We start from the raw sequence: 14,512 nt of genomic DNA, 5'->3' as shown, positions 1-14,512 counted from the left end.
ATTGCTCCTACTCGTCTCTTCCCTGTTAGTAGGTCTCTCTGGTTTGGTGAGAAGCACTTTCCAGACTATCCCCAGTAGCTTCACTAGGCAAAGAGGGCTGTGACCTGGCAAGTGCATGACTTTTAAGGATTCTGCTTTCTGGGGCCAGAAAGGAAGGGCTGGTCCTAGGGATCTTTGCAATGCAAAGGATGGGCTGACCTCTCTAGCTCTGTGGCAACTGCCTCATGCACAGCTCCTGTTCTGTTCACATGGCATCCCACTCATGCATTTGTGCCTTTGTCTGTTTTCTCTCTCCCTGCTGTTTCTAACAGGCACACCGAGCACAGCATCCCCTACAGCGGAATTGCCAACCACTTCCACGCTGCCAGAGACTCCCAGCACCACCACAACCACCACCCCTACAACCACCACCACCACCACGACCACTACCACCACCACCAGCAGATCACCGACACCAACAACACCTGTTACACCCACAACTATCTGTACGTTCCAAAACCAAATAATTCCCTCCAAAAGCCCTGTGTCTCCCACTGGAGTGCCAACAAATAATTCTCTGGCTCTGTTGTCATTTCTGGCCTAGCTGCAGGAGTAGGAACGGTCCATGAGCACCTCTGTTTGTGGCTCTGGATGGCATCAGAGATGGCTGTAAATTCTGGGCCTTTTGACAGACACAAGCTCTGGGTAGCTGGATTCTACCAGCGTTCCTGTTGGTGCTTGTCTCCAGCTATTCATGAGCTGCTGGGAAGCAGCTGAGGCTTTGTCAGCTGCTTTGTGTGTTGTGTGCCTGCTTTCCCTGTGGTTGGGTGCCTTCCCAATGGTTGGTTTCTCCATGAGATATTGAGATGGTGTGCATGGCCCAAGAAGCTGGGAGAGTGGCAGGACTATTTATTTAGCCCTGCTCTGCCTCCTGTGTGGGTCTTATGTATGAGTGGCTTTTGTACACAAGATTTCCTACAGAGCAATGTGACCCCGCTGTGGGGGGCACACACCAAACTCATCAGCGCCTGTGTCTTGATTTGGGACTGGAGTGGGTTGTAGGGCCAAGAAAGAGAGGCCTGGCCATAACACTGAGCTTTCTTCTGGCCTGTGTTGGCTGAGTGCAGTAGCAGCCTGAGGGGCACCACTGAGTGCAGGGGATGCCCAGAGCACCAGCGGTGTGTGAGCTGGTGCCCTGCATTGTTGTCTCTGTCCTGTCTGTTTCTAATTGTTTTTCTTCTTGTCACCTCGCAGCCTGTGAGTGCATGTGGTCTGACTGGATTGATGTGACTTACCCAGACGGTTCCAACAAGGACAGTGGTGACTACGAAACCTTTGAGAACATTTGGAAGAACAACCCCTCCTGGGAGTGTGCCAAAGTTGAGAATATTTCATGCCGAGCAGAGAAATTCCCTAACACGCCCATTGCAGATTTAGGGCAGAAAGTGGAATGTGATGTTGACGTAGGGCTCATCTGTAACAATAAAGATCAGCAGATAGGAGGTGTAATACCGATGCCAGTCTGTCTCAACTACGAGATCAGTGTCTGCTGCACCCCGAACAGACCAGAGTGTCTTTCACCTCCAAGCACCACGAGCACCACAACTTCCACAGCTTCAACCACAACGAGCAGTGTGTCCCCTCCAATATCAACAACCACTCCAACGACAACAACAGAGAAGACTCCCACCACTACCACCCCTACCACCACCCCAACAACCACCACCACTACCACCAGCACCACCACTACGCTGCCTCCCAGCACCACCCCCAGCCCTCCGAGCACAACCACAACGGTTCCTGTCTCAACAACACCCATGTCAACTACTTCAAGCACATCCACGCCCACACCAACATACACCACCACCACACCAACTCCAGGTACTTTTCTGGACTAGCCTCTGATGTGTTCCTTTGCTATGGGAGAAATGAAGGTGCCTTAGTGCCTCATTTAATTTGTCTCCATGGGATTGCCGACTGGAGGAATTATTGTTCATCCCCTCAAGAGCCCGGTGCTCAAAGCTGTTGTTTTGGCTGGCTGGTTTAGAAGAACAAGTATTTAGGGGTGCTAGGGTAAAGGTCTGTGCTTCCCCGACTGAAAAGGCTCCCAGGAGAATTTTCATGCTGGTGCCCAACTTAGACAGGTGCTGAACTGATGGAAACTCTTGATTTTCCTGCTGTTGGACCTTGTCCTTCAGCTGGCCAGAATCTAGTCACTGGACCCATGCATGGTGGGCAATTGGAGTGGGGCTTTTTAGTCTGTGACACTCTCATTCTAGGAACAACTGGGCAGACTTTCTTCCCTTTCTCCTCCTCCTTTGGCATGTCAGTGCAAGTCATCGCCAATGGTTCTAGATCTTAGAAGCAAGGATTTCACTGGGAGGCATTTGGAACAGTTTTGCACTGAAGAATTCCACTTGTTGCAAGCTGTAGCCTTTTGCTGACGACATCTGCTAGAACTCTGGGAGGCCCTTCAGCAGGCTAACATTTCACCAGGGGGAAATTTCATGACAGTTAGGCAGGAACTTCCTCTTCACTCTTCCATCTCTGACCATGGATTCACCACCACACAGCTCTTACTCCTGAGATTTGTGAGGTGTTCAGGTAAAGAGGCAGAGATAGAAGGCCCCAGACACATTAAATTAGCATTGCTCCTACTCGTCTCTTCCCTGTTAGTAGGTCTCTCTGGTTTGGTGAGAAGCACTTTCCAGACTATCCCCAGTAGCTTCACTAGGCAAAGAGGGCTGTGACCTGGCAAGTGCATGACTTTTAAGGATTCTGCTTTCTGGGGCCAGAAAGGAAGGGCTGGTCCTAGGGATCTTTGCAATGCAAAGGATGGGCTGACCTCTCTAGCTCTGTGGCAACTGCCTCATGCACAGCTCCTGTTCTGTTCACATGGCATCCCACTCATGCATTTGTGCCTTTGTCTGTTTTCTCTCTCCCTGCTGTTTCTAACAGGCACACCGAGCACAGCATCCCCTACACCGGAATTGCCAACCACTTCCACGCCGCCAGAGACTCCCAGCACCACCACAACCACCACCCCTACAACCACCACCACCACCACCACCACCACCACCACCACCACCACCCCCAGCCCTCCGAGCACAACCACAACGGTTCCTGTCTCAACAACACCCATGTCAACTACTTCAAGCACATCCACGCCCACACCAACATACACCACCACCACACCAACTCCAGGTACTTTTCTGGACTAGCCTCTGATGTGTTCCTTTGCTATGGGAGAAATGAAGGTGCCTTAGTGCCTCATTTAATTTGTCTCCATGGGATTGCCGACTGGAGGAATTATTCTTCATCCCCTCAAGAGCCCGGTGCTCAAAGCTGTTGTTTTGGCTGTCTGGTTTAGAAGAACAAGTATTTTGGGGTGCTAGGGTAAAGGTCTGTGCTTCCCCGACTGAAAAGGCTCCCAGGAGAATTTTCATGCTGGTGCCCAACTTAGACAGGTGCTGAACTGATGGAAACTCTTGATTTTCCTGCTGTTGGACCTTGTCCTTCAGCTGGCCAGAATCTAGTCACTGGACCCATGCATGGTGGGCAATTGGAGTGGGGCTTTTTAGTCTGTGACACTCTCATTCTAGGAACAACTGGGCAGACTTTCTTCCCTTTCTCCTCCTCCTTTGGCATGTCAGTGCAAGTCATCGCCAATGGTTCTAGATCTTAGAAGCAAGGATTTCACTGGGAGGCATTTGGAACAGTTTTGCACTGAAGAATTCCACTTGTTGCGAGCTGTAGCCTTTTGCTGACGACATCTGCTAGAACTCTGGGAGGCCCTTCAGCAGGCTAACATTTCACCAGGGGGAAATTTCATGACAGTTAGGCAGGAACTTCCTCTTCACTCTTCCATCTCTGACCATGGATTCACCACCACACAGCTCTTACTCCTGAGATTTGTGAGGTTTTCAGGTAAAGAGGCAGAGATAGAAGGCCCCAGACACATTAAATTAGCATTGCTCCTACTCGTCTCTTCCCTGTTAGTAGGTCTCTCTGGTTTGGTGAGAAGCACTTTCCAGACTATCCCCAGTAGCTTCACTAGGCAAAGAGGGCTGTGACCTGGCAAGTGCATGACTTTTAAGGATTCTGCTTTCTGGGGCCAGAAAGGAAGGGCTGGTCCTAGGGATCTTTGCAATGCAAAGGATGGGCTGACCTCTCTAGCTCTGTGGCAACTGCCTCATGCACAGCTCCTGTTCTGTTCACATGGCATCCCACTCATGCATTTGTGCCTTTGTCTGTTTTCTCTCTCCCTGCTGTTTCTAACAGGCACACCGAGCACAGCATCCCCTACACCGGAATTGCCAACCACTTCCACGCTGCCAGAGACTCCCAGCACCACCACAACCACCACCCCTACAACCACCACCACCACCACCACCACCACCACCAGCAGATCACCGACACCAACAACACCTGTTACACCCACAACTATCTGTACGTTCCAAAAGCAAATAATTCCCTCCAAAAGCCCTGTGTCTCCCACTGGAGTGCCAACAAATAATTCTCTGGCTCTGTTGTCATTTCTGGCCTAGCTGCAGGAGTAGGAACGGTCCATGAGCACCTCTGTTTGTGGCTCTGGATGGCATCAGAGATGGCTGTAAATTCTGGGCCTTTTGACAGACACAAGCTCTGGGTAGCTGGATTCTACCAGCGTTCCTGTTGGTGCTTGTCTCCAGCTATTCATGAGCTGCTGGGAAGCAGCTGAGGCTTTGTCAGCTGCTTTGTGTGTTGTGTGCCTGCTTTCCCTGTGGTTGGGTGCCTTCCCAATGGTTGGTTTCTCCATGAGATATTGAGATGGTGTGCATGGCCCAAGAAGCTGGGAGAGTGGCAGGACTATTTATTTAGCCCTGCTCTGCCTCCTGTGTGGGTCTTATGTATGAGTGGCTTTTGTACACAAGATTTCCTACAGAGCAATGTGACCCCGCTGTGGGGGGCACACACCAAACTCATCAGCGCCTGTGTCTTGATTTGGGACTGGAGTGGGTTGTAGGGCCAAGAAAGAGAGGCCTGGCCATAACACTGAGCTTTCTTCTGGCCTGTGTTGGCTGAGTGCAGTAGCAGCCTGAGGGGCACCACTGAGTGCAGGGGATGCCCAGAGCACCAGCGGTGTGTGAGCTGGTGCCCTGCATTGTTGTCTCTGTCCTGTCTGTTTCTAATTGTTTTTCTTCTTGTCACCTCGCAGCCTGTGAGTGCATGTGGTCTGACTGGATTGATGTGACTTACCCAGACGGTTCCAACAAGGACAGTGGTGACTACGAAACCTTTGAGAACATTTGGAACAACAACCCCTCCTGGGAGTGTGCCAAAGTTGAGAATATTTCATGCCGAGCAGAGAAATTCCCTAACACGCCCATTGCAGATTTAGGGCAGAAAGTAGAATGTGATGTTGACGTAGGGCTCATCTGTAACAATAAAGATCAGCAGATAGGAGGTATAGTACCAATGCCAGTCTGTCTCAACTACGAGATCAGTGTCTGCTGCACCCCGAACAGACCAGAGTGTCTTTCACCTCCAAGCACCACGAGCACCACAACTTCCACAGCTTCAACCACAACGAGCAGTGTGTCCCCTCCAATATCAACAACCACTCCAACGACAACAACAGAGAAGACTCCCACCACTACCACCCCTACCACCACCCCAACAACCACCACCACTACCACCAGCACCACCACTACGCTGCCTCCCAGCACCACCCCCAGCCCTCCGAGCACAACCACAACGGTTCCTGTCTCAACAACACCCATGTCAACTACTTCAAGCACATCCACGCCCACACCAACATACACCACCACCACACCAACTCCAGGTACTTTTCTGGACTAGCCTCTGATGTGTTCCTTTGCTATGGGAGAAATGAAGGTGCCTTAGTGCCTCATTTAATTTGTCTCCATGGGATTGCCGACTGGAGGAATTATTGTTCATCCCCTCAAGAGCCCGGTGCTCAAAGCTGTTGTTTTGGCTGGCTGGTTTAGAAGAACAAGTATTTAGGGGTGCTAGGGTAAAGGTCTGTGCTTCCCCGACTGAAAAGGCTCCCAGGAGAATTTTCATGCTGGTGCCCAACTTAGACAGGTGCTGAACTGATGGAAACTCTTGATTTTCCTGCTGTTGGACCTTGTCCTTCAGCTGGCCAGAATCTAGTCACTGGACCCATGCATGGTGGGCAATTGGAGTGGGGCTTTTTAGTCTGTGACACTCTCATTCTAGGAACAACTGGGCAGACTTTCTTCCCTTTCTCCTCCTCCTTTGGCATGTCAGTGCAAGTCATCGCCAATGGTTCTAGATCTTAGAAGCAAGGATTTCACTGGGAGGCATTTGGAACAGTTTTGCACTGAAGAATTCCACTTGTTGCGAGCTGTAGCCTTTTGCTGACGACATCTGCTAGAACTCTGGGAGGCCCTTCAGCAGGCTAACATTTCACCAGGGGGAAATTTCATGACAGTTAGGCAGGAACTTCCTCTTCACTCTTCCATCTCTGACCATGGATTCACCACCACACAGCTCTTACTCCTGAGATTTGTGAGGTGTTCAGGTAAAGAGGCAGAGATAGAAGGCCCCAGACACATTAAATTAGCATTGCTCCTACTCGTCTCTTCCCTGTTAGTAGGTCTCTCTGGTTTGGTGAGAAGCACTTTCCAGACTATCCCCAGTAGCTTCACTAGGCAAAGAGGGCTGTGACCTGGCAAGTGCATGACTTTTAAGGATTCTGCTTTCTGGGGCCAGAAAGGAAGGGCTGGTCCTAGGGATCTTTGCAATGCAAAGGATGGGCTGACCTCTCTAGCTCTGTGGCAACTGCCTCATGCACAGCTCCTGTTCTGTTCACATGGCATCCCACTCATGCATTTGTGCCTTTGTCTGTTTTCTCTCTCCCTGCTGTTTCTAACAGGCACACCGAGCACAGCATCCCCTACACCGGAATTGCCAACCACTTCCACGCCGCCAGAGACTCCCAGCACCACCACAACCACCACCCCTACAACCACCACCACCACCACCACCACCACCCCCAGCCCTCCGAGCACAACCACAACGGTTCCTGTCTCAACAACACCCATGTCAACTACTTCAAGCACATCCACGCCCACACCGACATACACCACCACCACACCAACTCCAGGTACTTTTCTGGACTAGCCTCTGATGTGTTCCTTTGCTATGGGAGAAATGAAGGTGCCTTAGTGCCTCATTTAATTTGTCTCCATGGGATTGCCGACTGGAGGAATTATTCTTCATCCCCTCAAGAGCCCGGTGCTCAAAGCTGTTGTTTTGGCTGGCTGGTTTAGAAGAACAAGTATTTAGGGGTGCTAGGGTAAAGGTCTGTGCTTCCCCGACTGAAAAGGCTCCCAGGAGAATTTTCATGCTGGTGCCCAACTTAGACAGGTGCTGAACTGATGGAAACTCTTGATTTTCCTGCTGTTGGACCTTGTCCTTCAGCTGGCCAGAATCTAGTCACTGGACCCATGCATGGTGGGCAATTGGAGTGGGGCTTTTTAGTCTGTGACACTCTCATTCTAGGAACAACTGGGCAGACTTTCTTCCCTTTCTCCTCCTCCTTTGGCATGTCAGTGCAAGTCATCGCCAATGGTTCTAGATCTTAGAAGCAAGGATTTCACTGGGAGGCATTTGGAACAGTTTTGCACTGAAGAATTCCACTTGTTGCGAGCTGTAGCCTTTTGCTGACGACATCTGCTAGAACTCTGGGAGGCCCTTCAGCAGGCTAACATTTCACCAGGGGGAAATTTCATGACAGTTAGGCAGGAACTTCCTCTTCACTCTTCCATCTCTGACCATGGATTCACCACCACACAGCTCTTACTCCTGAGATTTGTGAGGTTTTCAGGTAAAGAGGCAGAGATAGAAGGCCCCAGACACATTAAATTAGCATTGCTCCTACTCGTCTCTTCCCTGTTAGTAGGTCTCTCTGGTTTGGTGAGAAGCACTTTCCAGACTATCCCCAGTAGCTTCACTAGGCAAGGAGGGCTGTGACCTGGCAAATGCATGACTTTTAAGGATTCTGCTTTCTGGGGCCAGAAAGGAAGGGCTGGTCCTAGGGATCTTTGCAATGCAAAGGATGGGCTGACCTCTCTAGCTCTGTGGCAACTGCCTCATGCACAGCTCCTGTTCTGTTCACATGGCATCCCACTCATGCATTTGTGCCTTTGTCTGTTTTCTCTCTCCCTGCTGTTTCTAACAGGCACACCGAGCACAGCATCCCCTACACCGGAATTGCCAACCACTTCCACGCCGCCAGAGACTCCCAGCACCACCACAACCACCACCCCTACAACCACCACCACCACCACGACCACTACCACCACCACCAGCAGATCACCAACACCAACAACACCTGTTACACCCACAACTATCTGTACGTTCCAAAACCAAATAATTCCCTCCAAAAGCCCTGTGTCTCCCACTGGAGTGCCAACAAATAATTCTCTGGCTCTGTTGTCATTTCTGGCCTAGCTGCAGGAGTAGGAACGGTCCATGAGCACCTCTGTTTGTGGCTCTGGATGGCATCAGAGATGGCTGTAAATTCTGGGCCTTTTGACAGACACAAGCTCTGGGTAGCTGGATTCTACCAGCGTTCCTGTTGGTGTTTGTCTCCAGCTATTCATGAGCTGCTGGGAAGCAGCTGAGGCTTTGTCAGCTGCTTTGTGTGTTGTGTGCCTGCTTTCCCTGTGGTTGGGTGCCTTCCCAATGGTTGGTTTCTCCATGAGATATTGAGATGGTGTGCATGGCCCAAGAAGCTGGGAGAGTGGCAGGACTATTTATTTAGCCCTGCTCTGCCTCCTGTGTGGGTCTTATGTATGAGTGGCTTTTGTACACAAGATTTCCTACAGAGCAATGTGACCCCGCTGTGGGGGGCACACACCAAACTCATCAGCGCCTGTGTCTTGATTTGGGACTGGAGTGGGTTGTAGGGCCAAGAAAGAGAGGCCTGGCCATAACACTGAGCTTTCTTCTGGCCTGTGTTGGCTGAGTGCAGTAGCAGCCTGAGGGGCACCACTGAGTGCAGGGGATGCCCAGAGCACCAGCGGTGTGTGAGCTGGTGCCCTGCATTGTTGTCTCTGTCCTGTCTGTTTCTAATTGTTTTTCTTCTTGTCACCTCGCAGCCTGTGAGTGCATGTGGTCTGACTGGATTGATGTGACTTACCCAGACGGTTCCAACAAGGACAGTGGTGACTACGAAACCTTTGAGAACATTTGGAACAACAACCCCTCCTGGGAGTGTGCCAAAGTTGAGAATATTTCATGCCGAGCAGAGAAATTCCCTAACACGCCCATTGCAGATTTAGGGCAGAAAGTAGAATGTGATGTTGACGTAGGGCTCATCTGTAACAATAAAGATCAGCAGATAGGAGGTATAGTACCGATGCCAGTCTGTCTCAACTACGAGATCAGTGTCTGCTGCACCCCGAACAGACCAGAGTGTCTTTCACCTCCAAGCACCACGAGCACCACAACTTCCACAGCTTCAACCACAACGAGCAGTGTGTCCCCTCCAATATCAACAACCACTCCAACGACAACAACAGAGAAGACTCCCACCACTACCACCCCTACCACCACCCCAACAACCACCACCACCACCACCACGCTGCCCCCCAGCACCACTGCCAGCAGCAGCAGCAGCACCTCACAGACAGCAATAATGGTTCCTGTCTCAACAACACCCATGTCAACTACTTCAAGCACATCTTCGCCCACACCAACATACACCACCACCACCACACCAACTCCAGGTATTTCTCTGATCTGTGCTCTCATGTGTTGCCTTGCTGTGGGAAATTGAAGGTCTCTGAGCACCTCCATTTGTGCCTCTCTATGGGATCTGAGCTTGTGCTGATTGCAGTGTATCCCCTGAAATGGCTTTTACCCAATGGGCTAGTTGTTCCAGAAGGAGCAAGGATACAGGGGACTATGTTCTCCTCTCCTGTGGTGACATTGCTCATCTTACTACTGTGCATACATCCTTCTCTGACCAGACATTCCCATCTCAGCTCTTGCTTTATGAGTTAGTGTGGTGTTCAGGTAAAAAGGCAGAGATGGGAAACCTCAAAACTCATCTATCTCAGTAGATTAAAAGCCTTACTCCTCATCCTGTCTTCCCTGTTGATAGATCAATCTGGTTTGGTGAGAAGCACCTTCCAGTACTATCCCCATTATCTTCACTAGGCAAGGAGATCTGTGACCCTGTGTGTGCATGGCTTTTAAGGATTCTGCTTTCTGGGGCCAGAAAGGAAGGGCTGGTGCTAGGAACCTTTGCTGTGCTAGGGGTGGGCTGATCTATGTCTGTGTCAGCTGCCTGATGTGCAGCTTCTGTTGAATTCACGTTGGGTCCCGCTGATACCTGTTTGCCTTTGTTTTCTCTGTCCCTGCTCTTTCTAACAGGCACACCGAGGACAGTACCCACTCCATCAGAATTGCCAAGCACTCCCTCTTCACCAGAGACTCCCGCCACCACCACCACCACCAGCACTTCTCCAACCACAACCACAACTGTTACTGGATCACCAACACCCACCTCAACTACTTCTAGCACATCCTCTGCCACACCAACATATACCACCTCCATACCAACTCCAGGTACTTCCAAGTTTTGTAGTCTCATGTTATTCGCCTTTGGAAGTACTGAGGGTCTGTGAACATCTTTTTTGTTTCTGTATGGCATCAAGAATGGCTTAATTTCTGGACAGCCCCTGAAGCAGCCTTTTCCCATAGCTGGCTCTTCAGCTTGGTTTTAGAAGACCCAAAGACTTAGTAGCTTTTGCTACTGTTGGACTTTGTGTTTCAACTGGCCAGAGTGCCGTCACTGGACACATTGAGTGTAATGGAGTGGGGCTTGACTTTGTGACTCTTGCATTTCAAACTATCTTTAGGCACAGATGTGTAGACTTTCTTCCTTCTCTCCTGCTCCTTTGCTATGTCTTCCATGCTTTTGGAAACAGTTTCACTCTGCAGACTGTGACTTTCTGTGAACAGTGGTCTTTGCCTGACGAGGTTCACTAATACTCTGGGAATTCCTGGTATCAGAAAACCACATGCCAATCAGCCAGGAACATATTTCTGTGCTTGCTTTCTTCCCTGATCATAGCTTCCCTTCTCAGCTCTTACCCCAGGATTTATTGAGGTGTTCTAGCTAATGAGGCAGAGATAGAAAGCTCCAGCATGATCAAAAGCATTGCTCCTTCTTATCTCTTACCTATTGGTAGGTCTTTTTGATTTTGTGAGAAGCACCTTCCAGCACTATCCCCAGTCTCTTTATTAGGAAAGGAGGGCCATGACCTTCTGCATACCAAATTTCAAGGAGTTTGCTTTCTGGGGCCAGAAAGGAAGTGCTTGTGGTAGGGATCTTTGCTGTGCTAGGGGTGGCCTGACCTCTCTAGGCCTGTGGCAGCTGCCTCATGTGCAGCTTCTCTTCAGTTCCTATTGAGTCCCACTTATGCCTTTGTGTCTTTGTTTTCTGTGTCCTTGCTGTTTCTAACAGGCACACCTCCATCCACACTGAGCACACCAAAATCAACAACCACTCCCTTGCCGCCGGACACTCGCACCACCACCACCAGCCCTCCGAGCACAACAACAACTACTGTTACTGCATCAACAACAACCGTCTCAACTCCTGAAAGTATGTTCCCAATGCTAGTAATTCACATAAAATCTACTCTGCCTCTAACCACAAAACCAACAAAAAATTCTCTGATTCTTTCATCATTTTTGGTCTTTCCATGGGAGTAATGAAAGTCTGTGAGTACATCCATTTGTACTCTCCCTCCTCTCCTAATAAAGAGACTGGCTCTGTGTGGGCTCAAGGATGTGTGTAACTTTTGGGCATTCCAGGAAATGAGTTGTGCCCAAAATTCATTTGGGCTATTTCAAAAGTGGTGAAGATTCAGGGGTCCTGGAAAGCAGGTCTTGTCTTTCTTGATGCAACAGTGTTCTGAAGAGGTATTTCATCTTGCTATGCAGCTAAGACAGATACTGATCTGATGGAAGCATCTAAGACAGATGTTGAACTGATGGAAAATGTTACTTTTTCAGCTGTTGGACCATGTCCTTCAGCTGGGCAGAATATAGCCATAGAACCCATGATGTGCAGTTGGACAATGACTTTGCTTTTGGCACTGACATTTCAGGCACTGTTTTAGGCACAGCTGTTTACAGTTTTTTCCCTCTCTCCTCCTTCTTGGCTGTATCTGTGCTAATGCTTGTCAGTGGTTATAGATGTAGGAAGGAAGGATTCACCTGCCATGCTTTTGGATACATACTACCTCTTATGGTGAACTGTGGTCTTTGGCTTACGAGATCCACTAGTATTCTGTCATGTCCTTTATAAGGATGATATTGGAAAAATCACATGACGGTCAGGCAGAAACATGTTCTGGTGCATGATCCATTCCTGGACTACAGATTCCTCTCAGCTCTTACTCCATGAATTTAGTGGTGTGTTTAATTAATAAGGCAGAGATAGAAAGCCCCAGCCAGATCCAAAGCATTACTCCTCCTCATCTCTTCCATACTGGTAGGTCTCTCTAACTTTATGAAAAGCACCTTCCAGCACCATCTCCAATCTCATCACTAGGAAAGGAGGCCCATGACCCTCTCTGTACATAGATGTCAGATGTCCCTTTCTGCGCTGAGAATGGGAAGGCTGGTGCCAGGGACCATTGCTGTTCTAAGCTGACCTCTCTAGCTCTGTGCCACCTGCCTCATGCACAGCTGCTGTTCAGTTCACATTGAGTCCCACTCATGCATTTGTGCCTTTGTCTGTTTTCTCTGTCCCTACTGTTTCAAGCAGTCCCATCTTCATCCACACCAAGCACACCGAAATCGACAACCACTCTTAGCACCACCAGCCCTCTGAGCACAACCACAACTGTTACTGGATCACCAACACCCATGTCAACTACTTCAAGCACATCCTCACCAACACCAACATACACCACCACCACACCAACTCCAGGTAATTCTCTGGCCTGTGCTGTTTTTTGTTACCTTCCCGTGGCTGCTCTCAAAGTACTTGAGCATCTCAAATTGTGCCTCTCAGTGGGATCAGGGATGGGTGTAACTGCAGAGCATCCCTGGAGCAGTCTTTACTTAAAACTTGCCTTTCAACTGGCTGTTTAAGAAGGAACAAGGTTTTGGGATTCTGTAGAAAAGGTCTTGGCTTCTCTGACAGAATACCTTACAAGGAGAAATTTCATGCTGCTGCCTAGCTTACAGAGATCTCGAACTGATGGGAAATCTTGCCTTTTTTGCTGCTTGACCTCATCCCTCAGCTGGCCAGAACATATGCACTGGACATATGTGCAATTGTGGCGTGGCTTTGGTTTTTTTTTTGTACTGGCATTTTAGGCACTGATTTGACATAACTGTGTAGATCTTCCTCTGTCTTTCCTGTTCCTTTGCCCTGTCAGTGCTAATGCTTGTCAGCTGTTATAGATGTAGAAGGATGAATATACTTTAGGGAATAGTTTCACTCTGCAGACTGTGACTTTCTGTGAACTGTGGTCTTTGGCTGACATGTGCCTAAGTGCATGGATTTCAAATATTGTGCTTTTTGTGGCCAGAAAGGAAGGGCTGGTGCCACGTAGGCTGACCTCTCTAGCTCTGTACTGGCTGCTTCATGTGCAGCTTCTGTTCAGTTCCTATTGAGTCCCACTGATGCCTTTGTGCCTTTGTCTGTTTTCTCCATCCCTGCTGTTTCTAACAGGCACACCTCCATCCACACTGAGCACATCAAAATCAACAACCACTCCCTTGCCGCCGGACACTCGCACCACCACTACCAGCCCTCCGAGCACAACCACCACTGTTCCTGGATACCCATCTACCATCTCAACTCCTGAAATTATTATTACCAAAACTCCGACGACTCCACCCACAGAAGCAATAAGTAATTCCCAGGATTTCATGTCCTTTGCTGGTTTTAGAAAGCAGGGTTATTTGGGAGCTTAAAATGTGTTTTAGTTTCTGTACTCTGCACTAATGTAGTTGATTATATTTCAAAAACATTCCAGCTAACCTTTCAGCAGCAATGTCATATCCCCTACTGTCCCAGTTCATCTGCCTCTTTTAACGGAGATGAAGTATGTGAAGTAGCTTGCCTGTCCTCACCCAAACATGAATTTATTTTTGTTGAAGGACTGTCCTTGTGGGCTGCCTGAGCAGAACCAGTGTCTATTAATTCCTCTAGCATTATTACTGCACTCTCATTAGGTACACAGTGCTTCCCTCTCTACCATATGTCACTTCTGCTAAAAAAACACATATAGATGGCTCTGAGGCTGGCCTGTGAGAATCATGAACACTTTTTAATATACTAATAAAAAACTATTTTAAAGGAGTCTCCATTAGCAACCATAATGAAAACTGTCCATGTGAAAAAGCAGGAAAGTGTATTTGGGGTTCGTAGCATCCCAAAATAGCTTGTGTGTGAGTAGTCTTAAAGGCCTGGGCATTAGAAATGAAACACAGGCTGCTCCAGCAACTGCTCATTTTCTGTAGAATCAAA

General features: G+C 49.1%; 1 protein-coding gene across 1 annotated transcript in view; it reads left to right on the top strand.

The window, feature by feature from the left end:
• Nucleotides 1–14,512, top strand: part of MUC2 (mucin 2, oligomeric mucus/gel-forming) — a 57,320-nt gene that overhangs the window by 29,168 nt on the left and 13,640 nt on the right. Inside the window, exons 34-45 of the mRNA XM_086895680.1 lie at nucleotides 312–485; nucleotides 1,234–1,860; nucleotides 2,938–3,183; nucleotides 4,261–4,428; nucleotides 5,177–5,803; nucleotides 6,881–7,111; nucleotides 8,189–8,362; nucleotides 9,111–9,740; nucleotides 10,390–10,584; nucleotides 11,486–11,626; nucleotides 12,794–12,961; nucleotides 13,712–13,894. Of these exons, the coding sequence (XP_086751806.1) occupies nucleotides 312–485; nucleotides 1,234–1,860; nucleotides 2,938–3,183; nucleotides 4,261–4,428; nucleotides 5,177–5,803; nucleotides 6,881–7,111; nucleotides 8,189–8,362; nucleotides 9,111–9,740; nucleotides 10,390–10,584; nucleotides 11,486–11,626; nucleotides 12,794–12,961; nucleotides 13,712–13,894 (3,564 nt within the window). The remainder of the gene's footprint in view (nucleotides 1–311; nucleotides 486–1,233; nucleotides 1,861–2,937; nucleotides 3,184–4,260; nucleotides 4,429–5,176; nucleotides 5,804–6,880; nucleotides 7,112–8,188; nucleotides 8,363–9,110; nucleotides 9,741–10,389; nucleotides 10,585–11,485; nucleotides 11,627–12,793; nucleotides 12,962–13,711; nucleotides 13,895–14,512) is intronic.

Source organism: Cyanistes caeruleus, chromosome 6 (genome assembly GCF_971803275.1).
Source record: "Cyanistes caeruleus chromosome 6, bCyaCae1.hap1.1, whole genome shotgun sequence".
NCBI lineage: Eukaryota > Metazoa > Chordata > Aves > Passeriformes > Paridae > Cyanistes > Cyanistes caeruleus.
Note: the sequence above shows the minus strand (reverse complement) of the source record. Positions and strands in the feature narration are given on the sequence as shown.